This window comes from Fusarium graminearum, chromosome 1, assembly GCF_000240135.3.
Source record: "Fusarium graminearum PH-1 chromosome 1, whole genome shotgun sequence".
Taxonomy (NCBI): Eukaryota; Fungi; Ascomycota; class Sordariomycetes; order Hypocreales; family Nectriaceae; genus Fusarium; species Fusarium graminearum.
The window spans coordinates 9539944-9566012 of NC_026474.1; the positions used below are offsets into that span (position 1 = coordinate 9539944).

Consider the following 26069-nt stretch of genomic DNA (forward strand, 5'->3'; position numbering starts at 1 on the left):
CTCCCTTTTTCGCTGTCTGAGACCAAAAGTCCCGAAGCTTATCAATTATAAAAACAAACAGCGATGAAGTTATAAAAGTCATCAACATTAATTAAAGTGGTACGTTGTCGCGACTGTCCTCGCATTGTTGTATCGACGGCTGTGAAGAGCGACGTCGAGAGCTGAGAAACTTGGCACCTATGACTCTGGTGCTTTGGGAGACCTTTCCAAAAATTCCTGGAGATTTGGCCCTGATTGTACTGTGTCGACGTGCCCGGTCCGCCATTACTGTCTCCATGGGCGATGGCATCTCTTCGTCGGGCTGTCCGAGAGCATCTCGTACGGCAGGGCAAGGATCTACCATTCGCTTTACGTCGCGGACGGACTGGAGAAAGATTGAGTATGACATGGCAACGGCCTGAAGGGCGACGACCACAATGAAAGCCGTTTTAACAGTTCCTCCATGCTTGATGATGCCATACATGACAAAAGGGAAGAACCCCGGACCGGAGCTGCCCATGGTGATGAAAGCAGCAGCACGCTTGGTGCGTCGACCCTGGCCACGAAGACCAATAGCGAAAACCAGGGGGTATATGGGTCCCTCGAAGAAGTAGAAGAGGACAATCGGGATAATAAGAAGGTTAGGGTTGGGTGGGCGGACAACCACGGGAAGAAGTGCGAAGAGGAAGCACCCAGCGATGCAGGCGGTGAGAATGGTGCGAGGCCGGGGGAAGCGGGAGCGGTATACAGAAAGATATGTGAGGCCTGCTGCCATGAAACGAGATACTGTAAAGGCGGTATGCGCAATAAGAAGGTAGTCGGGGATAGAGAGGCTGATTCCGGGTGGCTTGTCGGTATTGGGAATGTCGCTAGCGCCTTGTGCGGCTTCCTCGCCGGTGTTGGGCTGATTGGGAAGTATGGAGATCATAAGACTCCGGAAATAGATGCTGAAACACTCCTGGGCAGCAACGTAGGTGTATTGCGCAAGAACAGCCAAAATTAGGCTCCACGTGCGTAGTTGCAGGCCGCTTCTCTTCTTCTGGGGATCCATAGGAAGATGCGTGGCGGATTGCTCCAACTCACGATCGCTGACTTCCGGAAGCGGCATATAGTAAAAGAACAGGCCTAGAGCAACGCAAAGCAGCGTGATTCCCAGATAAGTCCATTGAACGTTGATGAGAGTCATGCTGGATGCATTGTTTTGCTCAACGATGCCCTTGAAAAAGACTTTTTGAGCTAGAAGACCACTAAGGACACTGCCGATGCCCTGAACGCCCTGAGCCATGAGCACGCGGGTTTCTCCATACTCGGGAGGTCCGCAGAGTATCAAAAACGCATTTGCGCCGACTTCTAGGATTGAGAGGCCAAAGCCAACAACAAAGTTGCTGAGCATAAAACCTGCATATGATTGAGTGACCGCCGAGGGCCAGAAGATGACGGTTCCAATGCCATAAAAGCAAAGTCCCACGATAAAAGTAACTTTGAAACCACCAACGCTGTCGTGGCCGTTACCCTTGTGGCGTTTCGATCTGTTGTGCTCGTCGCGCCGTAGGATCCATTCGCCCACTAGCAGGGGTCCGAAAAAGTAACCGCCTCCAAAGTAAACGGACGTCATGCCAAGGGTTTCGGGGGTGGTCATGTTGTCAACAGTTGCAATGACGTTGTTCAACGTATTCAGCAAACCATAGGATATGCCCCAAAGCAAAAATAGGATAGAGACAATTGTACAATACTTGAAAGACTCCTTCTTGTTGCATTTGAGCATGCTTTTAGGTTTCGTCATGTTCACAAAGCCGAAGTAGACGCCCTCAACAGTTCCAGTAGAAGATGTCATGGTTGTTGATGTCTGATATGTCCCGTTGCTCTGAGCAGCACGTTGCGCTGGACGAGGTGGGGCTGGCTCATCGAACGGCGTTGTTAGAAACTCCATAGCGCTCATGGGAGCGTTGGCATTGAGAGGAGCTTGCGCATTGAGTTGCGCAACCGGAGGTGGTTGCTGAATACTGGCGCGATGGCCTGTCGAGGGTGAATCCGAGTCATTAGGTCCCTTGGGTGTACTGGCTCTGGTTCCATTGGGGTCGTAAAGCATAGCTGGAAGAAGCTTGAGGACCAGGGGCTTCAACGTTGGCACGCAAGCGCACATCATTCCGACGTTGACTTCAACGGCGCTCCACATGAGCGATCTCGACGCGTTCCATGCAAAATCAGTTTGTCCACCAAAACGCGATTGAGGATCGGAGGATGTGCTGGTGGGTGCCGTAATGGCTTGTTGCAGGTAGTAAATCCTTACTACATCGACAACCGTCACAAAAATACCAACGGTAAAGGTTAGAACCAGAATCGTCTTTTGGCGAGAAGGTAGGCGCATGCCGGTGAGGACGGGTATAGGGAGAGCGAGAATAGCCAGATCCGTGACGATATTAACGGGAGAGGAGCAAATGAACTCGGTCAGTAAAGGGATGCATTTCGCACTCGGGCGATCGTCGTATTTTACATCCCAGGCGGCTTGGGTCGGGCGGCATTGAAACACATTCATAAAAGTGAGTATAAAACCAGCAATGTTGACAACAGCCAGGGTCAACCAAGAAGCGAATCGAAGTACTCTTTGGGTGTGCTTGGCCAATCGCAGGTAGAATATAAGCACCGAGGTCTTGGTGGCCATCAATGCGGGATTGTATAAGATGGAGAAGACATACTCGCAACGACGGAGTGCGGGTAATCGTTGAGGGTCGATGTTTTCGTCGTGTCGTCCGAGGCCATTGTGAACGCCGAAGCAGATGGTGAAGGATAGGAAGAAGGCGAATAGCCATGCGAGAATCATGACGCGGTCATCCCAGGTAACGTTTCTAACAATGAAGGTGCGTGAGATAATTCGTGCGACGACAAAGACGGTAGCGAGGACGAGAGTGGCCGTCGTGACCGCAAAGACAACGGGACCACGATCGGGAATGCCTCCATCGTCGGTGGAGGCCGAGTCGGACATGTCGAGGTCGAAGCTTGAAGAGACATGGACTCGTCACTCGTCAGATGGAGAGTGAGGTGTTGGTTGGCTTGAGAAACTTGGAGCCGTTGCTACCTTGACGAGCGTGCCATGTCTTCGGGGAGTTACGAATCTCGAATTTCTTGGATCGACAAGTTGACGGTCGACAGAGGATGCGGCAATTGAAGAGGAAGAAGATCGAGTCGTGTGGTCTGAGCAAGTTTGTTTGTTCTTGTCTCTCGTCAGATGGCGTACCGTGGTGGCGCAGTCCCGGCACTATACGAGAATTGTCGAATTCAAGATGGGTTGACAGAAGTGGAAAAGAAAAAAAAGCAGAACCAAGAAAGGGTGAGGGAGAGATTTAGCGAGGTTCGGTTCCAGGATCAGCGGAACAAAAAAGCAAGATCAAGACAAGCAAAAGCCAAGCATTAGCCTCCCGACCCGTTATAGATTCGTCTTTAAACCTATACAAGCAAAAAGCAAAGTCACAGTAACCCGCCCAAATGGTCGTGGTGGTGGGAGAGGTTTTCTCTTAGCGGATTTAGCGGCAGATTCTCAGCCACCAACCACGAGTGTCCAGTCAGGCCCATCGCTACAGTTGAGTGTCCCCGCCAGGATTCGGGCGGGAGGCTAAATAAGAGAACGCCTAATACCTTAGTACCCCCAGCGATGTGGATGCGCTGGGTACTTTACTGTCAAACGGCATTCCTCCGTGGTAGTTCAGTTCTAACGGTGAGGGAGCTGAGACGAAGGTTTGGTAGAGTTCCGACCATCTAATTATAATGGTTGGCATCGTTTCCACAGTCACATGTCCCTTTCAGTGCTGTAGTGTTACATGAACGGCTGCCAGATCATTTACCAGTTCATCGGTTGCGGGTCAGGTGACTCGAGTTGAGTCAGTCAGGTACAAGACAAGACATTCTGCAAGGAATCCTGGGGTTATCAATGGCCTAAACTCGACTAGGAACATGGCTAACAGAGTCCAATGTCATTGATGTCTGGGGTGGATAATGATAATAATGAAGGGTTGCGTTTGTTATTCGTTGATTGGGTTGGGACTGAGAAAAAAACTCTTCAAAGATGATCTTTTGATAATCGGCAGGGTCCTACTACTGGATGCACTAACTGTACATATTGTTTGGGCAAGCAGTTCAGCTCGGCTGAGGATTGGGTTCGGTCGCCCGAAGAGGGGAATGATGGGCTAGAGTCAATTGATTATGGGCACTGAGATTGAGGGGAAAGATGCCACTGACGCGTGGTGAATGGTTGATCGTCCACCTAGACAGTACCTAGCTTCATTTATTGGGTGGATTGAATCGTCATCATCATGGTCGTCGTCTCTGTCTTTTGTCTGTTTGTTGCAATTCAATTCATGGATAGATACCACCCTTATTCCTTCTTTACATCATAACCCCCGTTTCGGTCCTTTCCTGCTCTCGAGTTTTAACCCTCTTTGTTGAATGTACCACATTACAGCCAATTCGCCCTCGACATCTGACCAGGCCATGCAATACAACTCACAGTGACGAGACACCTGCTGCCCCAATGGCAGAGTGACAACACCTACTAATTGAACAATCGCGATAATCTCGGTGCCTATTTTGTTTCCCCATACTGATTGCCGCGGCTCCGCAGTCTCTTTCATTTCGAATCACACCATTATCCCTCCAAGCTTCCAGCCCATTCACGAGCTGCTGTACTGACAAGTCATCAAATCTAAGCCACATGATCGATACTTATAATTCCGCGCCGTCGTGCCGCCGCCCCTCAACCTCTGCTACGTTGTATGAGTGGTTTCTTGCATTTCCTCCGCCTCTAATTCTCTCATTTTATATACTATTACGGCTAATTTATCCTCATTTAGAATTCGTAAACGTTTGATTTCATACGTCATGTCTCACTTCTGGCCTTGACAGGGGGGTTGCTAAGCTTTCACCAAGCTCTGATCGCCGGTCCGCCCTCAACGGATGTCGCGTGTAGATTGGGAATTGATTTACTGCATGTCAAAATTGCTTTTTCTTCGGTTACGGTCCTGCTAGTGATCAAGATCAAGCCAATGCGGCTTTTCACCGCAAAAACAAGAGACAGCAAATCGTCTAAAATCACACAGCATCTGCAGCTAATATGCATGTCCGTCACGGCCCTAACCGATAATTCCCGTGTGGCACGGCCTAGACTTGTCTTTTTTACTTTTTCCTCCTTTGCAGGGCTATTTTAACGCTCGCTTCGAAAGACAATATGTTATGGTGCCTGTTGATAATGTTTAGGTATCTGTATACGAATAGCCACAATTGATTGAGCACGTCTTTTTTCCTCCACCACAAAAAGTCTGCATTAGGAGCATACGATGCTATGTTAGCGGTCAGTATTGCAGCTGCCACGTCGATGATCTGCTTGATACATAAACTCTAGATGCTTCATGGTCTGTGTGTGGTCTACAGTCCAGACTCCCCGACTTTTGTCTCCATCTCCTGCAGTGGCACGGGGCGCTTATAACCGAGGCAGATGCAGGGTCTTTTCCGCTATAGGCTGTACAGCACCTACTGTACCTACGCTTTAGCCTACCAGTAGGCTTTAACTGGATGGATGCTCTGTCAGGAACACTCAATTAACGTTAAAAAAAAATCTCCTTGGAGTGGAATTTCAAGATCCATAATATCACAGAGTCTCATGCGGTGAGTGACCATGTAGTGTAGCTTTATGCGCTGCAGTATAACCATGCTGCTACTATATTGACACTAATCCTTAACAGCACAATAACGAACATATAATGGATCTGGATTAAATGGCATTCCTGCCTGATTGACCGCACTTTCAGCCCGTGTCCCCAACGAAATAATCCATTAGGACTTTTCCTTAGGAGACTTGTGACAGCGGTGTAAAATGTTTTCTTCGGAGCAATCTGTGACATTAAGCTTTTGATCTCGGCGTAAAACCCACCGAAATCAAACGGGTCCCGAATCCAATTGTCGGCGTTGGGTTGAAGTTGAGCCTCCGGAGCTTCGGGCCCCTATGCTCCGACCCCCTTATCGTGATAAGCATCACCAACGTCATCGCGACTCATGGCGACAATATGGGCTTCACACACGTCATTTCCAAGACTCTATAGACATCCGCAAGCATCTAGACTATACCCACCGTTTGGCAATGATATTAAGTTAATTGTCCGGCGTTAATCAAACCGCCTGTTCCTAGACACAACCGCATACATTGATTAGATCATGACTTCTCCGACACAATCCTCCAGCCCCGGCTCCGGTAGTGCCACGCCTGGTCCGTCCTCTAATGTTCGTAACGAACCGCCGACTACTACGGAAGAGACTCCTTTGCTCGGGGGGTCTAGCTCCAGCTCGTCCATCAGATCCGGTACTCAGAAGGACAGCAATTCTCGCCATGTTGAGGATGTTCCGTCCAAAGTACACATTCCGCTCGCCAGAGGAATCGCCATAGGCTTGAGCTTATGGCTTCTCATCTTCCTGACAGGTACAATACCGATCATATCAGATGTCTCTTTTCGGGTTCTCGTTAGCACCATACTGACGCGTTCTCAGCATGTAACATGTCCGGCATGACCTTAATTCAAGGCGCTATCGCTGCTCAATTTGACTCATATGGTTCATCCGCTATGTGGTTCACCGGTGCCTATCTCATCCCAATGTCCTCTCTGGCGCCTGTAACAGGTCGTCTGGCCACCATCTTCCCGCCGAGAACTCTTATCCTCCCCATTGCGGCTCTCATAGCAACAGGCGGTTTGGTCTGTACCGTCTCGACTTCCTTCGGAGTGTTTGTTGCCGGAAGAGTCATCGCAGGCACAGGTGCTGCTGGTGTCCTGTCCCTTGCTATCATAATTGCAATCGAGTTGGCGAGTGAGAAATCAAGAGGTCTTGTTCTGGGCTTAATCAACGCGGGTTTCACTGCTGGAGTTTCCTTCGGGGCGATTGTGTTCGGGGGGTTGATGCCGGTCACCGGATGGGTAAGAAACTGCCTCAGGTTCTTCGTGAAAACATGAGATGTTGATCAACTTATCTGCTTTAGAGACCATTGTTCTGGGGACAAATCCCCTTTGCCATCGCCACAGGCTTGGGGGTGTTCATCAGTATACCTGCCGCTGCGGAACAACACGACAACAAGACTCCTCTCGGACAAAAACTTGCACGAATAGACTATCTAGGGGCTGCACTTTTGGTAAGCTCTTTACCTTTCACTTGCATGATATATAGCAAGACTTACCAACTCGCGTGTCAAGACTACATCGATCGTCCTCTTTCTTTACGCGATTGCAGATGAGATCCAGCTCTTGCCTCTTTGTCTTGCACCCGTCATCCTACTGCTTTTCCTCGCGGTTGAGATCTATGTGGCCACAGACCCCATCATCCCTATCAAAGTACTCTCCTCGCCAGGTATCCTCTTTTCATGTTTCGCTCAGTTAGGCCTCATGATCGCCCGCTGGAGCGTCCTCTTCTACGCACCCATTTTCATGCTCGCAGTCCGTGGCTCGTCTCCTGCTGCTGCAGGCTCTATCTTGATACCAACAAACATAGGGTTCGGCCTAGGAGGCATCCTCGTCGGCTTGCTCCACGTTCGTCGTAATGGTGCATTTTGGTTACCATCCATCTCTGCCCTGGTCATCTTCACAATTAGCACGTATACGCTCTCGCTCATCAGCACCACCAGCCTTCCTCTGGCTCTGTTCATCGTCGTCGTGCTGATCAACGGCCTCGCGACTGGAGGGGGGGTCAACTACACTCTTGCACATATTCTGCACCTGAGCTACAACGATACCCGCTACATTGCTACCAGTCTCCTTGGCACGTTCCGGGGTTCTGGGTCAAGCTTTGGCACAGCTGTCGCGGGTGGCATATTCTACCGTTTCCTTAGAGGCAGTCTAGAGGCTGGGTTCCTTCAGCTAGACGGCGGTGAATGGTTGAGTGACGATCGGCAACGTTTAGTCTCCAGTCTTGTCAACACCCCGGGACTCGTTCATGGCGGTGATTTAAGTCGCGCTGAGCAAGCGATAGCGATCGAAGGCTATGCCGGTGCTACCAGAGGCGTGTGGCAAGCCATGGCTGCGCTCGGTGTCGTTGTCGTTCTGTTTCAAGCTTTGACAGGCAAGAAAGCGCCCGATGACAAGCGGGAGGCTGATCATGTCGATGAAGAAGCAGCAAGGGTGGTCGTGACAGAAAATGAGGGTGTCGGCGAAGCTTGAGAGCTGAGGGGCCCAGGGTGTTTGAGGTGACATTTTAGAGTTTGACGTGGTGTTTCTAGCGGTTTGAAGAGTGGTCTATTCTTGGTAGTACATACTGTGTTGCTCGATTGCGTATCTTAATTATTGACATGACTCAGCTGTAGAAAAGCATAGACTAGCGTCATTATAGAGTTTGCGCCAGTAGCTGTCGCAGACGTAACTGACAATGATTCAAACATTGTTTTCAAACAATGTTTGCTGCACAGCACTGACCCTTTTACACGATTATAGAATCTGGTGTATTTCGGGAAACATATCGCGAGTAGTAAAACAATGTGTGCCGGAACTTCGGCCTGCGCCGAGCGATCCATCGGAGAACACCATGCACTGATCATCACACATCGGAGCGTTGGATAATGCTATGAAACGTGAGCGTATCAAGAGTGTCAGGATGGATTTATGCTACACAAAGCCTTGCATGGACAAAAAGCATAACTAGGCACTGACTATATTCAGGCACGTGAATAAACACACCTAGTGTTTTGCATAAATGCTGTACAGGAACCCAGCCGATCCAATCACAGAACCATGAGAGGACACTATCCCAGGACTAGCTAGACAAGCTAACTTGGCCGAGGTTACACTCCCTGTCAAATCTCGCTTTCTTGTACCTTTCTGGACGAACCCTTGATTCGCGACGCAGCGGGCCGTCAGCCCCAATATGAGCCAATGTCTAAGCTTATTTCGGTAATCACGTAGCACTTTCAATATTCGCACACACCAAAACACATGCACAATATCATCCTGAGTTCAAGGTCCACAGGTAAATCACTCCCGAATCCTGGCAATGCAACACCGTTAGACAGATCTCGCCTGTCCACGCTAGTGAGGAGGCTTCTCTCAGATTCGTCACCTTTGGTGACACTAACTTGACTTGGCCATGGCAGCACGATCTATGTTGTATTTTCTGCTACCACCTGAGATGCTAGCACTGCTACGGTACCATTGCGTCTGCGCCTGTGCCTTCTCACTGCCCAAGTCGAGTCATGATCTTCAATAACAAGCGCTCCAATACCAACCCTGAAATCTTTCATCAGAGTTTACCACGCCATCATCTTTAACGTCGATAGTTTCTAACTTTGTTGAATAGAATAGCCCGATTTTGACGAGAGAGCTCGGTGTTTTGTTTCCATTTTGTTTTGTATTCGTATCCCATCATGTCGAACCTAATATACAGTGGCTATGCTTTTCCCAAGTGTTTCATCAAGTGCTCATTACTTTCTCCTGGGGATCCCGCCCTCATGAGACAATCCTTTGAATCTCTCATGTGTATGCGCCTGTAAATGCTGAAATATCCATTGCGCCCCGATGCTGAAGGAAAAACACACAAAAGGCCCATCCTTGGGCCATGCTAAATTTACAAACAACTCTCCCTGCATAAAATAAAAAAGAATGGGAGGAAAAGGAAGAGAAAAAAGCAGCTGAAACATCTATCGCGATCGAAATACCAATGTATTCTCCATCGCTCAAACCCGTAGTTAGACACTCGTGCCAGAATTTCCAAGGAAGAAATCAATATCCCCTCCATGACCGTTTTGAGCTCGGTGCTCATTCTCGGCGAGCTGCTCCAGGAGGGCCAAGAACGGATCCTTCTCCTCCCCTTGGCCCGTTCCAGTGCTGCCATTGTTGCTCCGGGCTCCGGGGCTTCCTGCTACAGCTCTAGTCTGCGCAAGATGCATCTTGCCGTGGCTGTCGTCGGCTTGCCAGACGGCAGGGCTGCCAAAGGCATTCGTTGGCACTGTTCCAAACATTGCATCATAGCCCCCGTTGGCCTCATTGATCATGCCCGGGCCAGAATTGGTAATGCTCGATCCGGAACCATAGCTGTATGGCGGGCTAAAAGGTGCACCGCCGATCTGGTGCATGTGGTGAGATGAAACAGCATGCGACGTAGGCGACATGTTGAAACCCGCAGCGGCGGCTGCAGCAACTGCAGCGTTGTTCGAAGATGCATCGCCCATGTGCTCATGCATAGCATACATGTCATGATTTTCATGGTGACCTGGAAGGGATGTGGGGGTTGCAAGGAGACCAGGTGATGAATGAGGCATCCCCCCGGGTGCGTATGAAAACGACCGACGGGCAGTGCCTGGCGTAGGAAGGCCCGTGGCAGAGGGGGCGAGGCTTGAGATCACCTTAACATCAGGCCGTCTTCGGTTGATAGGACCGGGCGGTGCTGTGTTCTTACGTTTGAGGTTGGGACGCTGTGGCCTGTCGATGCTTCGCAGCGTTCCCTCGGCTGCCGGTCCGGCACCCATGTCAACTCCGACATCTGAAAGACGGAGATTGGCTGCATCAAAGCTGAAGGATGGTCCACCAGGCCCCCCTATGTTTGAGTAACGATCAAAGAAGTCTTCGCTGTGGAACCCAGGTGTGTATCGCATTGAGCTGCGCGCTAGCGCCTTCACCAATTCTCCGTGAGCGTGGCTGATGTCCTGTAGCGTTTCGCGCTGATGCTGTACTGTGGCCCAGGCGTATCGAAGCTCGTTGAGGAACTGCATCTCACTGGAAAGGAACTCTGTTGCAGAGCTGAAGACATTAACCTCGCCTTGACTTCCTTGCTGGCTGTAGTGGGCGCCGTGAACATGAACTGTGCCTGCTGTGCAGACACAGTATCCCACAAATGCAGGCCAGTCAACGATTGCTGACTGCTTTCCAAGTTGAATCAACTCCATGATCGCATTGGCGTGAAGAAAGCACATGTTGGTAGCTTCAATCTGCCATGACTGATGCTGCCCGGTTTCAGCCAGCTCCGCTAGATCGATGGGGAGGAATGGTCGATAGATCAGGCAGTGAATGAGATGGTAAATGAGCTTGCTGAGCAATAGTATGGTCCCATCAGCCTGTCTGAACAGTGTTCCGAGGTTTGAGAATGCGTCTTCGGTTCCAGAAGCCCAAACATCGAGATCTTGGCGAATCTTGGAAATGGTGGACAGCGTGTGCCATGGGAAGTGGGAGTCGGCTTTAACACCACCAGCAGCTAGATAGCGATTTGTGTTTCCGAGAACGCGAGTGATATCAATGAGCATTCCCATGCTTCCTTGAGGCTTTTTGTCGCTGCCTTGAAAATACTGCAGGTTCGATCCAGTTTGGAAGAACTCCCCTTCGACAGGGAGGGAGGCCGAGTTAGGGGACCAGGATGGAAGGCGTAGCATGATGGTGTTGTCGCTGATCAGACTCGGTCGCTTAGAGCCAGTTGCTTGGAAGCGGTCAAGTAGATAACAAGTCCAGAATAAACGACGTCGCATCTCTCGTTCGATTGGCGTCATGCGTGCCTGGCTGTCGGTTTCCTTATGTATTTCGAGCGCCATGGCCATACCGGTGGCACTCGCTTGAACTCATTAGCATATATCCCGAAATACTTGAGAATAGTATCGATTCTTACTCATAAGCATGTAAGCTTTCTTCCCCTTGCCTGTTGCCGTAAAGGCACTGACAAGCAACAAAATTGCCTGCAATCCATCTATCGAAGGTTCATCGGTATTGATCTCCCGCCTAGCCCGCGCTGCGAAGTCTTCACTAAGATTAGCAGCTGCTTGATATCCACTGGCGTCGGTGGTATGTCTAGTAAGAGTCAGTTTGGGGTCCGTGCTATTGAGGGGAAACGTACCTCGCCGCCACCGCTGAGATGGCAAAAGACAAGAATCTCGGGAGTTGGTTGAGTTGATGTCTTTGTCGAATGGAAGACTCATCGACAATATAATATGGTTTGCCATGAAATCTTGCGAAATAAGTGTCAAGAAGAACCTCGGCCTGGGCAGGAGGGGGCGATAGATCCCTGGAGGAGTTGATTAGCGATGCGGCCAACATAATAGAAAAACATGAGAAACAAACCGAGCTACCGGAGAAAGTGAGCCAGCATCAACTGAAGAGGCACGAGCATCGACTGTGGCACGTTTCGTGACCGACTTTCCAGTCTCGGTAGCTTGAGAGCCAGATTCAGAAGCTTCCATGTCCCCAACTTCAGGCAGATTTGAGGTCGCAAGCGACACATCGTCCTCGCCCTTTTCTCTCAATTTTGCCTCAAGTCCATCTACCCTTTTCAAGAGTGCTTCCAACACGTCTGTCTTTGGTCCACGTTTCTTGGGCACAGCATCTGTGTCTGAATTAGCATATGCTGATGGGCTACTAGACTCAACAGAGCAGTGATAAGAACGCTATTCGCGGCGCCATTCGTTTTGGGATAATCTTACCATAAACACAGGGACATTGGAAAACCTGGCAGGCCTCGCAAGATGGTCGAAGTCGATTACACTTGATCTGTTGCATTACCAGTTAGAATCAGGACAGTTGGAATCTAACGGTGTGTCTTGCCTTGCGCTTTCGGCATGACTTGCAGTTCATGGATTCCCGTGGTTCATTGCTCATGCGTCGAGTAGGAAGGCGCTCAATCCCAACTTGGGGTCTAGAAATAGCCACGGGGTGGACTCCAGTCATATGAGGAACGTTCATTGCGTCGTACATGGAAGTGGTCATGCTTGAGCTGACGAAAAACGAGTGTGGTGGTCGGAGTGGTGGTTTGGCGAGTTGTTTGTGCAAGTTATTGCCGTTTTAATGAAATTCGCTGTCGTAAATGAAAAAGATTGGAAGGAAGAAACAAAGATATGTTGAAATGATGTGTGAAGTCAAACGTCGTTGATCATTCCAAGCACCGTCACGTTCAAGCACTGTTCAGAGCGTGTGCCTGCAGAGCTCAGTTGGTTGGTATAGTTTGCGAGTTATCAACGATGTTGTAGATGGTGTAGATAAGGCGGTGTTATATCAAAATTCCCAGTGACATAAACAGAAATGAAGACGGAAATGGAAGGAGGAAATCAGGCCTTGAAGTAAGGTGAGTCGCTGTAGCAGATGGGCGCCAGCACGGTAGTATAATAACGTCGGAGACCCAGAATTGAACGACTGACCCGACCCGAACCCCAGTCGCCGGTCTCATTCTGGTCGTTGCCAATGTGGAGGTGGCTAGTGACAGGACTGGGGTGTGAGCATGAATGATGAGATGGTGGTGTCGATGTTGGGATTGAACAAGGTGGGGAAACGGAGGTCAAGATTGGGATCCCTTTGTGGACACCGTTTTTAAATGCTGGCTCTACCACAGTAGGTAGCCCGACAGGCATGATTTCGGTGAATTTGTATCCAGGATCAGTACAATCCTCTAAAAGACAGAAAGCACATCTTGCTGCAGTATCGCAGCACACCTGTATGACAAGCCGACAGTGGTGAAGAGAATGTGGTCACCCCCAATAGATAGAGCAAACTGGTCACCCCCAAATGACAGTAACCTAAATACCCCCCCCCAAAGCACCAAACCGGGGAACTGCATGCCCTGACGCCGTTCCTCTTCGATATTCCCAAATGTGTGCATAGTAGCATTGACCAGAGGTTTCTGTCGATCCTGTCTGGTTTCTCCTGCATATACTGTTTGATGCTGAACAGGTATGGGACACGCCGACCTGATCGAGCCATGGGCCCCCGTGCTCGGTCTCATTCCAAACGTTCGCTCATCGTCGCTCCTGTTTTTTTTTTCTTTCACGTAGCGGTCATGGAAATCGGACTCCTTGTACGGATTGTACCAGATCAGACGTCTCGTTGCCACCAGATTGACAAGGACCGGTGCCTACAATACGTACGTATGTATGTATTCATTTGTGACAGGGACACATGGCCATGCGGGTCCAAAGGGAGTTCCATAACCAGAAACTCGGGCTCCCATTAGCGAAAGTGGCAGGGACAAGGCTGGCAGCGATTGGAAGTGATTCGAAGCATTTCATCTCACTGTGATGGCGGCTTGCCTGACTGCTGGATTCTGTAACAGCCAGAGCAGCAGGGCGCCGCTCCATCTGGGATACGCCCTATTGCGGCTTTTGTCGTCTGGATTCCGACGAAAAGATACTACTTTTGCTTGCAGAGCTTGAGCAATTCAAAAGCAGTGTTGCTCGTAGAGCTTGAGCAACTCTCCCTTCGCTCCTTGTCAACTTCACAAGCTGAGGAGGCTAAACAGGGGCTTTGATCAAAGGTTTAGTTAGGGCAATGCCGGACCCAAGCCAACGGGTCTCCGTGGAAGGGCACGATGCATCGGTAGGGACCAAGCCCTTTGGGATAGTACGTCTGAACCATGAAAGTCAGGCGAGTCGTGAGAAAGCTTCGCTCTGTTGGTGTTCCAACATGGGCGGAGTGCGTGCTGGGGATGTCAAGCGTCAAGGTGAAATGTGGAAGGGCAGGTACCTAGAGGCCGGTCCAAGCTTGTTCTTGCCTATGTTAGTTACTGCTTGTCATTTCGTGGCTGCCGTCCAAGCTTTGCTTCTATCTGCACATAGTGGCTTCCAATGACACATGGCTGATCTAGTCTAGTGATGAAGGAAAGAAGGGCCTGACAGCCGGTGCAAATGGGAGTTGCAATCTAGGGAGGGGGCGTTCTAGGTTGTTCCTGGTTTAGCGGACACTTCGCTTAAGCATAGCGGGAACCGTGCTGTTTGGGGCTCCCATAACTGGGGCGGCAGGGGCATCTCTAACAGCTAGGAAAGAATGGGGCCGAAGGAACGGACGATGTGCTGGAAAGATGCGATAGGCAGGCTCAGATCTTTTCGTACCTTTTCGGTGAGCCTGAAACTCCCGAGGCAGGATCTAAGAGAATCTGTCACAACCTAAAGTTGATATCATAGTAGTCGACGTCTTCAGCTGCACGTCGTACAGCATTCATCGCATTGAGCTTTCCTACCCACCAGCAAGCTCGTACCTGCATACACCGTTTCAAACATGCAAGGCAAGCAAGTGGAAATAGAACAGAACAAAACAAACCCAATACCGTCATGTCGTCACTCCTCCTGCGACAAGAGAGAAAGGCCTTATCCAACAGATGAGACTCGCCAGCACCCAATCCGGCTTCTTTTTCCTCGCCTCCGCTTACAACGACAGACCGCTCATCGAGATCCTGGTCATCACGTCTCATCCTAACTTTCAACATCTGACGAGCAGATCCATCACTTACGTGCATCATCCTAGGATCCCTATCAATAGTGTGCTCTCCTAAGTTACAGTGCGTTTGTTCCCGTACGGGCTACTACCTCGACATTGTCAATCCTAGCTTCGCTGCTTGGGTCATCGGTCCCTTCCACCGACAGACTGGTTTTTCTATCGAGCCTTCACGCCTATATGCAAATCCCAACTACGTATCTCATTCGCCCTAGAGTGTGTCGATGGGGACAAGATCTTCCCATGCCCCTGACTTTGGATCACCAACTCTCATGTAATGCCCCTTGAGGCTGCTCATGTTGCGGGTCTTCAACGGGAACTACCTAGGTAGTGCACATTACCTCCGGAATTATGGACGGGTTGCACGATCTAGACTAAGCTTTTAAGACTCGGTCGAAGGAACAGCGGGTCAATTACCACGAGTTATTCGAATACGTGATAGCCACTGCCGCAACGGTTTTCTGACAGAATTCCTTTTTCTGGATACTTGGCTACAGCTCCGTACCTCTACAGTTTCTGGAGAACCCTTTAGCGCTGTTTACATAGTATTGAGCTCCAAGCGATAGCGCGAACGACGCTCCACTTGAGGAGATTCCCGCAGGGCAGAGTGGCTCACCGGAGCCGAGAAGGGTCAAGCTGTTTGAACAATTAAGCCCCTTCCACGGACTACGGGGTGGAAAGCTATCAAAGACCACATGTTCTCATCCTATACGTTGGCAGCGTTGTTCGACTATGTATAGGACCGTTAGGGATTCTCACAGACCGGCACTGCTCAATATTACTGCGATCTGATCAAGGCTGTACAATCAACTCTGAACAGACAAAAGCAAAATAATGTTAACCTACAGCATACACAGCGAGCTATCGGACCTGCATATGTGGGGGCATTGGCGAGCATTTCTTGCAGCCATCATGTACTCTGTTCTGTACAGAGTATGTGGGCTTGCGTTACATGCACGAGTTGATGGCCCATCAATATCCATCGTACTCCTTATTATTAGGTTAACCATCCTTAGTGTGAACCAGATCTACATCTACTTCTCTGTGATGCTGGCACTTTTGAGTGTGAGAAAGCTTGAAGTTATCATGAGGCTAACAACCTGGCTAGTATCGGCGCTTGGTATGTGCTTTCTTCACAGACCTCAGTATCGGATTTCTTATCCGAATTTGGTCATCATTCCGTTTCACGCCCCTGACGCTGGTCATGGATCTGCCGGGGCCCTTGTCAATTCATGTTCAAGTGGCTTTAGCTGTCACACTAGGCCTCGCCTCGATTCCATACCCTGTCGTCTGTTGAGGTATTGTACAGTACGGAATACCGCACGTCTGATATTACGACGCCTTGCGAACTAATATTCACAATTAAGGCTGGCCAATGCATCACAGCGTTGCATCACCAATGCCGAACCGACGTTTTACCTAGTCGAGATGGCAGAATAGGCTAAGCCCAAGAAGTTCCCGGCTTGCGAAGTACCCACGGCTGTCAGTTTGGCGAATGACCAAGCTTGGCGCTATCGTCTTCCAGAAGTGCAAGGCACAAGTCTACTGTGTAGCAGGTCGCTCAATGCCGGCCACTTTACCCTCCATTTTACCCCAGGAGCTCGATTCCCACACGGTACGTATTATCGGGCAATTCTCACTCCGCGGCTGCTGAATCTGGTAGAACATGAACTTATCGAGCTAGTAGCCCATACATTCAACGAAAATGTCGAGCGATTCACCTAAACATGAAACCAGTTGCTTCTGGCTCATCGTCTGAGATTCAAACATCCAGCCTATCAGCTCCACAAGAATTTATGACAGGAAGCTGACAACCTGTTGTCCGTCGTATTCTTACTAGTCTAGACGATACATCTTGATGTTTGCCCTTGTTCAACTTGAAGAGCCAACTCCGATGCGTCCGAATTACTGTCGGCAGCAAGTTTTGGGATCCAAAGGCAAGAGAAGAGGGGAAAGTGTACATGGCGACGGCCAGACAGCCAAAAATGTTTGCATCATATCCTGCTACTTTGCATAGTGTACCCAGCCAGGCTCTTGGGCAGCGCCGACTCACATTTACTTAGTAGTGTCCTTCCCTTTCTCGCCACGCATCTATAAACCGCCTAATGATTGTTCTAGCCAGCTGATCCATATGGGCCAAGACTGCAAACAAAATGGGACGAAATATCCTGGTACATTGGGTTCGGGATATTCCTTGTCAACGGTCGCCTTACGCTCACAATTCATCTTTGCTCTTTAGTCCAGCAAGACATCTGTATTAGCTTTCCACCGGCTCGGACACATCTTCCGGATCAAGGTCAAGCTCGCTACTCTTCTCTATTGACCTACATATGTAACGATGGGTATCGGCCCCAGGACGCATATGGGTCGAGAGCTCATACTGAGTGGTCTCGTTCTCCACCAACTTGTGGAGGTTCTCCAGCTTGCCTCTGACAAAGTTCAGGTGCATACGATTGTCAGGATCTTTCAACACGGCAGTTGGAATTACGGTCGCTGGACTGTAGCGAGCGTTGGATTCTTGAGAAAACCCTGAGAACGGACCCAGAAGGCGATCCTGCAACCTACCTGCTGTCCCAGGACCGTGGCATCGCTTGGCTATCGAGTGGCATAGCTGCCTTTCTCTGTTGTCAGATAACGGTATGTGCCTGCATTTGGCCGGTGATGCCATCTGCGTTGCTGTACAATTGACTGCAATTGAGTTAGGCCGATCATATTACGCTGCGAGCCTATAAAGCCAAGTGTAACTCTTGACCTCAACTACGTTTCTAATCTGATGCCCCATGTGGACGGATATTACGTTTCTTGGGGCCCTTTGGACTCCAAGGCCAAGAAAAATCGACTAGCCAAAGCCATACATACTCGTGGGGATATCAACAGCGGCGTCTGCATGCATATCTCAAGCTCCAGATCGTTATTGAGAAGGCGCTTATGCTTGTTTTTGGGCCTTTATGCTTACTGAAGTGCTATCATTACATCCCCACTCCCCCCTTGAATCACCTTAATTTGATCTCTCGGATTTGAGTCCTTGATGTATCGATTCGCCTACTGGTTTCCGTTACGGTGACCTTTGCAGCAAAACGGGTCTTTCGTGTTTGAATTCGGCCTGATACATTCCAACATTGGGCCTGTTTCAAACGTATCGCGTACTTATTTTCCATGGCGGAGATGTTTGCTTCTGCAAGCAAGCCCACATGCGTCCGGCGTTCTTGCCTTGCAGCGTTAGAACGCTTCCCTATCCCAGGAGAGCTACAGAGTGGCTCACGTCGAGAGAGAAAGTCTTTGCCAGCAATCTGCTGTGGCGAACAATCTAGTGCTAGCCACGCGTGAGGTGTTATGACTTGAAAGGTGCCCCCTACTGAGACACATGCGAGGGTCCTCTAGCAATCATCTGAACTTGCTAAACCTGGGGGAGCATGGTATTGTTTTGCTCATCCCATCTCCCATCGCTTCTACATACCCAGGAATGCACACTTAGTGCTTTGTATGTACATACACTCGCATATAATGACATACACGTGAACCTCTCCACGCTTCCATGTTTAGGGCCTGAATCCTCTTCAAATTGTACTGCGATCACCACTACTACATCTTTTTAGTCCCAAGACACGGTACAAAGTGCCTCATGCATAACAATCTTGGCTGCTCGGCTGCTACTGCTAAGCAATCGGTCTTCCTGTGTAATCTACAAATCAGTTGACGTATGGAAAAGCCATTTCTTGGCTTTGGTGTCGAGTTCTGCTCAAGCTCTAGATATGGTTTGCAGGGTCTCCAAACGAGAAAAGAAAAAAAAAAGTAATTCGGTTGACCCCCGGTCACCAGCAGGTGTCCTGTTATCTCTCCAATGTCAGACATGCTGTGTGAACTTGGCGGCTTTTACCCTTTAATTCGTTATACTGTCTCATGTAAGGCACCTTCAAACTCGGTTACTGGCCTGCCCCCCTCATACAGTGATCGATTCCCGTCTTTTACCGCCAAAAGAAACAATTCACTCATATGTCTTAGATAATCGGGAAAGTTGGAGACTGAACTTGTCCAGATGTTTACGAATGCCGACGGCGCCGCTGGCGGCTACAGTCTTTGATTGACCAGGGTGAAGGCATCCCAACCAAGCGCCCTGATCCTCACACAGCGACTAATCCTATCTCATCGGGGGTCTGGACAGTTCTTTACAGAGGGGTGCTATAGCTGGCTGTCTACAAGGATTCGAGGTGATCTTACGCAGCTGCTGCCCTGAGCCTTGCTACGATCAAATCATGGCAATGGAATGACACTCTTGAGTGAATCCACACGGAACTCACGAATTACCAAAAAGAAACAGAGTTTGAATATCATCATCAATTCAAGCTTCGGATTAAATTGCCAGAAGCGTCTAAGTAATATTCCGCTGTCATATAGGGGACTTCCAATCCGCTGGTTCTCGTATACACCCATAATGATCATATCAAAGTAAATCGTACAAGGGCCTGTCTATACTTAGATGCGTATAACCCACAGTAAGATAGGAACCACAGATCTGGCAGGTCCATAACGGAAAAATGAAACTGCAAGCTTCTACTTGTGGATGCCAACAGGGCTAAATTGGTGGTGACGCAGCGTCACGCCGCGACCGTTGCAATAACAAGCCCACTCTGTATCGACCCTGTGCCTGTTCACTAGGGTCTTCTGTGCACCAGATCGACGTACGTCTAGATGTCAGTGTGAACTGCTCAAAACGATCGTCTTAGTCGGCTCGGTTCACTTAGAGTCCCCTCTCACTGGAGCGTAAGCCGTGATGCGCCTGATATCGCCAAGCTCTCCGTATTCGAAAACTGCCACAAGGGCTTTTCAAGAGGCCTCGGTGGCAGTTGGCGCTTGGCGCCAGGGTAGCTTGTCGTGGGTATGCCGGGGAAGGTTCCTTGTTTCTCACCGGACTGATCCAGGGTTTCGTGGGTATCGTTGCCCCTTAGACTCGGGGCGAGTCGGGTATCCAGCCTATTCTCGTAGATGCTCCTATTTTGAGAACACCGACAACAGGCGGGCCAATTTGGTGTTTTCGGTTTGTTATTCGGGGCAAAGAAAGGGTGCAATGCCTTGTCGCTGGTCGTTACTGATTACCTGACCTGACTCAAGCTCCATATCGGTGGCTCCCACTTGCAAGCCTGACAAAACTGTAAGGCACGTTCTGCCCAACGAGTAACCGCAGACTTTCAACCGTTGTGAAAGCAGCCACATCGTCAGCTCCATAAGCGGCAAACCCATTCTTCTCGGCAATCAGTCCTGGATCTGAGCTCTTCCTTCCAGCTCCATCGGCCAGATCAAGAAAAACCTTTTTGGTATGTGTTACTCCCTTTGGCCCAACACCTCCGAATGCCCGCAGTAACATGCCAACAAGATGGCTTTTGTCAGAACCAAGCGCCGATACAATGACGAAGGGAGCGCTGTCGTTTTCCACAGAGCGAGCACGCTGGAGGCTCTCGAGGCTGATGAAAGGTTCGATCGGAGGTGCGTTTCGAGCGAGACTGATTGGTGTACGGAAACCGACCGTGTAGATCTTGGATATCTTGAGTGCTCTCATGGCGAAGAAAACGGGGGCTGCGTCGTCCGAAGATGAAGCCATAACAACAGCTGAGCGACCAAAATACGCAGAAGGTGCCAAATCGCGTGTGAGTGTGCTAAGTATACCCTTCCAACCAGCATTGTCGAATACAAGAGAGGTTGTTGATCCTAGGCCAGACTGGCTACCGAATTCAACCGAGTCGCTCTGTCGGTGACGCGGACTTGATGGTATCGAACCGGGTGACGATGATCTGGACGATGTTCCAGATTGGACCACAATGGTATCTACAACTCCAATAACACGAGCAGCCTCAGTCAGTACTGGACCGTTACCTCCGTTTAGACCAGCGAAGAAAGGGCTAGCCTTGGTTAATGTATGCTGCGGCAGGGCAGGGTTGAGATATGCGCCTCCGAAGTGCTTTTGGTTGCACCACGCTTCGATGCTCCTTGGGTTATTGGGATGTCTTTCGACAACTGCAAATTGGTGCGGGAGGCCTAGTTCGTTGATACACTTCTCGTAGAAAGGTGCTTGGGGCGTAGCGCTTCGAGACAATGCACTGGTGATTCCGTAGATACGCTTTCTTGGTAGCTGACCCAGTAGGGATAGCGCTGCGTTGATCTCTGCCGCGCTCAACTGACCAGGAGCCGCTATGAGAGGAAGCAGTGGGTGAGTAATAGGCGTGAAGACCGGGTTCAGAGTCCTCGAAAACTGGCCGACCTCGCCCATGTTGACGGCGGAAAAGGGTGGTGCGTTTGGATATTCAGCACGCATTTTGGAGCGGAAATACTCAAGTTCGAAATTCTCATTGTGTTCATTGATGATGGCAATCATTTTGATGATATCAGCATAAGGTATAGACCTCTCAAACACCTCCTGAGCGTACGCCAATGGCCATCGGAAGGATCCTGAGAAGTCATGGAATGCCGACATAATGCGGGAGTTGCCTCGTTGGTCATACAGCTTCTTGCGTATTTCTTCAGGGAGCCACAGCTCTACATCGATATACTCTACACCCCACTGGATCGCGCGGTATAGGTATTCGTAGTATAGTTCGGGCCTGTCCATGGGAAACCTCCCGTTCTCTCTAACACATCGGGTGGTGAAGATAATGGGAAGTTCTGTTCGCTGACGAAGCAACATGAGTTGCTCACCAACGTAGCTCAGGCTAGGAACTTCTGAGAACCCGCCTTCGCTGAGGGGTTCTCTCAATAGGTCGACACGGATCTCAACCGCATCTGCGCCCACAGTCAGAATATCGATATTAGGCAGAGCGGCGCGAACGTCTGGGAAGGTTGTGGAAATGAAGTATGTTCTTGGCTTTGCCATAAGAGCTTCATGACAGTTGATCTGACCCAGAGTAAAAGAGATAAACCTGGCCAGGTCGCGACGCAGGTAGGGCGATTCGGTGTAGAGGAATTCGTAGTCGCAATTGGCAGAGAGGTGGATGTCGGGGGGCATCCCTAGATTCACACAGTGAGTATTTATGGCAACGACGAGGCCTTGGTTCCTCGCAGCGACATCTCCTTTTGCTTCGCCTGCTACGACTCCAACGACAAAGCCAGAATCGTCGGCCGAGACTTTATCAAAGCCATTCCGTATCCGACATGGCGTCCCAAGCACCTCTGCAAATACCGAAACAATCTTGTCCTGGCCTGGCCCAAATACGATAACCACAATCCTGCTATCTCCCCTTGTTGGCGTGCATCCAAATGTGCTGTCACTGATCGTGGCCGGGCTCGAACTGGGTTCATCGATTTGCATTGCGGCGGGATCGGTAGAGCCGTTCAAGGCAATCGTGGGTGTTGGTGCGGGAAGCGATTCCGCTATCATCGATTGGACGGCGGCCATTTTATGTGGTTTCTGTTCTGTGCGACTGTCGTATTCCTTGTCGTTGTGTTGGTCGCTAATTCAGCCGAACTACCATTTAGAGCAGGCGCCTTCGATGCGCTAAAGAATTCCGAGTTCGATCGTAGCCTCTGTGTCGTTTTGCAGCATACAACCAAGTTCGTCGTCGTCGTCCAAGCGGATTTTATATCTGGCGCAAAGAGTTCCAGTCCGTCGTTGACTAGGATGCGAGTACAAGTTGCGTGGTGGTGGTAAATTAAAATAGTTCCAGTGTTATCTTGAGCTCCGTGAAGGATGAGCAGCGACGGTCTCTAAATTAATGTTAGGGTCGAAGTACACAACAAATCGGATGTCAGTGTTGTGGTCGGTGGCAATAATGTGAAGTGAAGTGCGCACATGTGTTGATTGCGGATCCTGTGGGGATGTTCCGAAGTATGGGGTAAAGTCGAGCGAGGTTGGATAAGAGAAGGAGAAAGGTAGAGGTAGATGAGGGTCTTTTTGGGGGATGTATGAGAATATCCGCCCAGTGAGGCAGATCAAGCAAAGGAAAATAAGTACACCCCGTGCCTCCCGTATTAAGGCGAGGCGCAGCGCAGCAGGAGGAGGGAATGGTTCATAGAAGAAATATCGAGGAAAGAAGAGCAAAACAAAACAGAGCAAAGACCGGGAAACTGCCAAGTGATGTATGTATATTTGATCGGATGGGATAACAGTAACTATTGTCTGAGCAGACGAGACCAGAGCAGGCCAGACCAGCTTCAGGTCAGAGCGAAACAAGGGACGAGATCCCTGACGATACCCGATGGGGCTGATGGAGCTGACGAACTGACCTATACCAGGAAGATCAATTCTCGAGACTAGCTGCGACCGGGATGCGGGAAGAGGGAGGCTCTTGTCGTTGGTGGAAGGGGGAGAATCGAGGCGGACGGCGGAAACTAGGGAATAATTCCACCACCAGATGAATGAGGAGAGTTTGGGTCTGTTAATCCTCTAGTAAGACAGATAGCTTGGGCAGTTGGGGAAGCGCAGGTGACATATCTTATCTCGGCATGTTATATGCGGTGTTGTATTGATCAGATATAGTTGTATACAGTGATCAACAAACAAAGAGATTGCGTTAAAGAAACTTTTTACGGTGTTATAGCATCTCCTATCATATTGACCGCAGCTAATACCAGGATAGTGGGTTATCTTTGGATTGGATGTTTATCGTGGGGGTTGTCTCTGTCTTAGTGTCTGGGGTCAACGTCAACCAACCCAACGGTCAACCACGAGCCGGTAACATAGTTGTTTTACCTTGCATGATATCCGTACAGATACTGGATCAGGCTCAACTAAACCAAAACTGCCCGGGTAGCCATCCCTTTCTTTTCGTCTCTACCGGTTAGATCATCATCTCGAGTCGTACCGTGTCCATCATCCTGTAACAGATTGTCTCGTTTCGAGTCATTCGACGGCTATCAATTATCATGATATTTAGCTCTACAAGCGGCCGACCCACGCATGTTACCAAAAAGACACTACTGTAGCGAAAAAGAAAAAAAGAGAGAAAAAAAAGATAGGTCTCCACGAGTATGCAGTGGACGGATGATTTGACTTGATTTGGGGGCACAGAGGATCCCCTCCATGAGCGGGCGTCCCCGTCTTCTTTCTTAGCGATCCTTCCATTAGTCAATTGGTGACAGTTGCATACAAACATGCTCATCAATCCCTCACTTACAAGAAGGAACAAACGCCACGCCAAATGCAGGTTGGATTTGGCTGAATGGGGGTGGGGGGGAAGAGGATCTCAAGGGTCCAAGTTCCGGACTTATGAAACTCCACGACCTCTTATAGACGGAAATGAGACAACCTCAATTATCCTCCAATCATATATGTTGGTGAAAGTCCCCGCGCATATGTGCATTAACTCTGTTGAATTCGGCTCGCGGTTGTTTCGAGTCCATCCTAAAATGTTCCCTGACCATGCTGTTCTTATGTTTCAAGGCCATGCCCGTGGGAATTCCAGCATGATACCTACCAAACCAGGCTTGGCTGCTTGGAAAGTTGCATTTACAGTTGCATCCGAGGCAATCGTTATCTAATCTAGCTTAGGGCTCGGGTGACTAAATATAAGCCGAGAGCATTGATGTGCTCGTTACTTTGCTCGCGTGTCATCAAGGTTCCCGGCATCCTGGAATCTTCATCAGGTTTATTACCATGCAAGCATTGTTGAAAAACAAGCAAGCAACAGTTGATGGAATGTTCCCATTCGCTCGCTCCGGTCCTCTCTGTGGATAGCCTCTACTTCAAAACGATACACAGCTTGCGAGCTCCCTTCGTGTTGTGGTATGTTACGTATTCGTCTCATACGCAATCTCCGCAATCCGTCACATCCCGCGAGTTATGTTTGACGTTCCCAGCCTTTCACGTATCATGCAAATGTTTATTTTATTTTGCCGCATTTCTCTCATTAGTCGAATAGGTATCCAAATGTCGCTTCGTGCTGCTCAAAGCGGCAATTTCCGAATCTGGCCAATGTTCCGTAGTATTGGGACAACCACATGTAATGTAGTATGTATGTTAGTAGGCAGATACGTTGTATCACCAACAAACCAACCATTCAAACAATTGCCGATGGCATCTTCCGTGGTCAGATTCTTATTCACATCAATGCCGTCATCTTAGCAGCCAGTGGTTTTTATGTCTCAGCGTCGTATCGTATCTGCTGCTCGGTAGGCCTCCAGCTGTAACAAGATACCCGGTGTCCAAACATTTTCCAACGTTGTTGATCGATCCTCGATCTCAGTTGAGTATCGGAAGTCAAAGTACCCGGGGAAATTTGTTACAGATAGATTGCTTGACATGATTTTCCATGCTCCATCGTGTTTCGTCACTCGGAAAGCTCTGTGAACCCCATATCTTACTTGGCGTGGTCCCCTTAAGCGAATTGCTTGTCAACCAGTTAGTCCACGAATGAGATATCACCAAAATTAAAATCCCAGACGTCTGGGCAGACCTCGGTCCTCTACAGGGCAGACCTTATTACGCTTCATTAGCTAATTGGCGTCTGATACGAGCTTCTCTCGACTGTCAACCTAATTCTATCCAATGGTTGACTGGGGAGTGACAGAGCAATTAACTTGGCTTTTCTTGGCTTTTCGCTATGTGTAACATGATGATGGTCAACAACAAACAGTTTCGCCGAAGAAGCAGTCGAACTCTTTTTTTTCTGCCATATAGTTTTTCCACCGTTCGGGTGCTAAGGGAATATTCCATGTCATTTTGTTGAAAAGTCTACTTTGACTGCATGTGTAAAAAATCGAATGGTATCATGATTCCCCTCTATCGTGATGGAGGATGCCATCTCGATCTTGCAACAATCATTTACTGGGCCAGAGACCGGCCATATCACATTCAATGCCAACAGCCCAAGCAAAAACACCCATGACCAACCTGACCAGTTCCCGTCTTGAGACTTGGCACGCTGTCAGATCTTGTTCAGTTCTTTGGAGATTTTCTTATCTCGTGACAGG

General features: G+C 49.5%; 6 protein-coding genes across 6 annotated transcripts; 2 read left to right on the top strand and 4 right to left on the bottom strand.

The window, feature by feature from the left end:
- Positions 1–91: 91 nt before the first annotated feature.
- On the bottom strand, positions 92–2962 carry FGSG_10028 (uncharacterized protein; the record flags this gene model as incomplete). The annotated part of the gene is made up of 1 exon (XM_011320650.1): positions 92–2962. One exon carries the CDS (start codon positions 2960–2962, stop codon positions 92–94), a length of 2871 nt encoding a protein of 956 aa, XP_011318952.1.
- A 3218-nt stretch (positions 2963–6180) lies between these two features.
- On the top strand, positions 6181–8165 carry FGSG_10029 (uncharacterized protein; the record flags this gene model as incomplete). Its single annotated transcript, XM_011320651.1, has 4 exons — positions 6181–6442; positions 6511–6932; positions 6995–7144; positions 7206–8165. 4 exons carry the CDS (start codon positions 6181–6183, stop codon positions 8163–8165), a joined length of 1794 nt encoding a protein of 597 aa, XP_011318953.1.
- Positions 8166–9682: 1517 nt separating this feature from the next.
- Positions 9683–12680, bottom strand: FGSG_10030 (uncharacterized protein; the record flags this gene model as incomplete). The annotated part of the gene is made up of 5 exons (XM_011320652.1): positions 9683–11535; positions 11590–11768; positions 12039–12286; positions 12398–12464; positions 12538–12680. The coding sequence occupies 5 exons, from the start codon at positions 12678–12680 to the stop codon at positions 9683–9685; spliced, it is 2490 nt and encodes an 829-aa protein (XP_011318954.1).
- A 4750-nt stretch (positions 12681–17430) lies between these two features.
- Positions 17431–18066, bottom strand: FGSG_13690 (uncharacterized protein; the record flags this gene model as incomplete). Its single annotated transcript, XM_011320653.1, has 3 exons — positions 17431–17702; positions 17739–17849; positions 18033–18066. The coding sequence occupies 3 exons, from the start codon at positions 18064–18066 to the stop codon at positions 17431–17433; spliced, it is 417 nt and encodes a 138-aa protein (XP_011318955.1).
- A 2211-nt stretch (positions 18067–20277) lies between these two features.
- On the bottom strand, positions 20278–22557 carry FGSG_10031 (uncharacterized protein; the record flags this gene model as incomplete). Its single annotated transcript, XM_011320654.1, has 1 exon — positions 20278–22557. The coding sequence occupies one exon, from the start codon at positions 22555–22557 to the stop codon at positions 20278–20280; it is 2280 nt and encodes a 759-aa protein (XP_011318956.1).
- A 1694-nt stretch (positions 22558–24251) lies between these two features.
- On the top strand, positions 24252–24638 carry FGSG_13691 (uncharacterized protein; the record flags this gene model as incomplete). Its single annotated transcript, XM_011320655.1, has 1 exon — positions 24252–24638. One exon carries the CDS (start codon positions 24252–24254, stop codon positions 24636–24638), a length of 387 nt encoding a protein of 128 aa, XP_011318957.1.
- Between the last annotated feature and the right edge of the window lie 1431 nt (positions 24639–26069).